At 67.7% G+C, this 1600-nt stretch overlaps 1 protein-coding gene across 1 annotated transcript; it reads right to left on the minus strand.

Moving 5' to 3' along the window:
• Nucleotides 1-226: 226 nt before the first annotated feature.
• On the minus strand, nt 227-910 carry Misp3 (MISP family member 3). The gene has a single exon (XM_059263088.1). The coding sequence runs from the start codon at nt 908-910 to the stop codon at nt 227-229; it is 684 nt and encodes a 227-aa protein (XP_059119071.1).
• Between the last annotated feature and the right edge of the window lie 690 nt (nt 911-1600).

Here is a 1600-nt window from a genome sequence, read left to right on the forward strand (position 1 = left end):
TGCCCCCCCCCCCTCCCCGGGCGCTAGCTGGAGGATGGCCGCACCCCTTAAACACATACAGGTGTGCACCCCTCCCTCCCCGTGGAGGCCTCCACCCAGTTGTGGGGACCCAAGAACAGGAGTGAGGCAAACCCAGCATAGACAGGAACCTGAAAACGATAGGGGACCCGAGAATGCCGGAAGCCAGCCAAGGTTCCAAGACAATGTGTGGTGGATCTGGTGATCCTCACTCCAGGTGTGGGAGTGGAGAACAGAAGGTGACCCCAGAAGAATAGTTAAGGGTCCCGGGAGTCTGCAAGCCTACAGATGTAGGGCCACTGGAGGTGGAGACAGCGGGAGCTCTAGGACCCGGGGTGACCGGCTTACGGGTGAGGCTCGGCGCTGGCTCCTCGACCTCAACCGCCCCGTAGATGCTGCGCCGCTGCAACTGCAGCTCCCGCTCGCGCTCGCGCACCTGGCGCACCTCCTGCTCCAGCAGTGACAGGGAAACAAGCGGCGGCGACTGCCCCAGCACCGGGCAGCCGTCCTGAACGGCGGGGTGTAGCCGGCCTCCCGCCTCCGGCCGCCGCTGCAAGCCCCCGCCGTCCTCCGCTGCAGCCTCAAAGAAGCGCTTGAGTTCGTCCAGCGGCTGTGGCCGCCGCCGGGCGCCGGGCTGCGGAGCCTCGGGGCTCGCCAGCGCCGCCTGCCTGTGAGCCTCGCGTTCGATGTCCCGTTGCATCTTCGCGCCCGCCCGAGCGCGCTCCAGGGCGCGCGGCAGTTGGGGGCCGGGGCCGGGCCGGCTGAGCACCGGCCTCACGCGCAACTCGATGAGCTCCTCGCCGGCACGGCCGGGACTCAGACCCCGGCTCCGGCGCAGGCTCTCCTCGCGCTCGCAGCTGCGGCGGATTTCGCGCTGGATGGGCGTCTCCATCAGCAGTTCCGCAGGCGCCGGGTGAGATGCCGCGGGCCTCGGTGGAAAACACACCACACCGGGAGGTTTCCGAGTCGAGAGAGGAACACTGCCCCAGTACCTCCGATATCCGAGTGCCAGGCGGCCCAGCTAGGGACCGTCCAGGCTTTCTGTGTCCTGCTCAACTGGTACCTGCGGGACCTGGCTCTCTGGCTCCGAGGTCTTCAAGTCCTCCGCTCCAGAGGTTTCCAGGACCTCACTGCCTCCCCGGCAGCCCTCGGTGCCCTGGCTCTGCGGCTCCCGGAGCACGTAGCCCTAAGATTCAGGTGACCCTAGGACTCCGCTCTCGGGCGCGGGGGCCTGGATGTTCCGAGTTAGGCGCACTCGGAAAATTTCAGTTCTCCGGGCCGGGATTGAGATGCCCAGATAGGTAGGACGTGGTGACCTGCGCAGTACCTGTAGCTGCAGCCGCCGCCCGAGGTTCTAAGGCGTTGCCAGCACTCTTCTTTGACCCGCCTCTGGCCTCCAAGAACGTCCCCCGGGGGCAGGGCTGGGCACCGCCCCCCGCACCTGCCAGCTGGATTCGAGCTGCCCTGGGCCCGCCCCCAAGGCCGGGGCTCCTCCGCTGGACGCCGGATTCCCGCCACCTGCGCCCACGGGTTGACTGGAGGGACAGCTTCTTCGGAAAGGGCTTCCCTGAACTCCCTACCC

The sequence above is a fragment of the Peromyscus eremicus genome, chromosome 5, assembly GCF_949786415.1.
Source record: "Peromyscus eremicus chromosome 5, PerEre_H2_v1, whole genome shotgun sequence".
NCBI classification, from domain to species: domain Eukaryota; kingdom Metazoa; phylum Chordata; class Mammalia; order Rodentia; family Cricetidae; genus Peromyscus; species Peromyscus eremicus.

What these genes read in the sequence shown, in the direction of transcription:
- Misp3 (XM_059263088.1), bottom strand. Translation starts at nt 910, where the DNA reads ATGGAGACGCCCATCCAGCGCGAAATCCGCCGCAGCTGCGAGCGCGAG.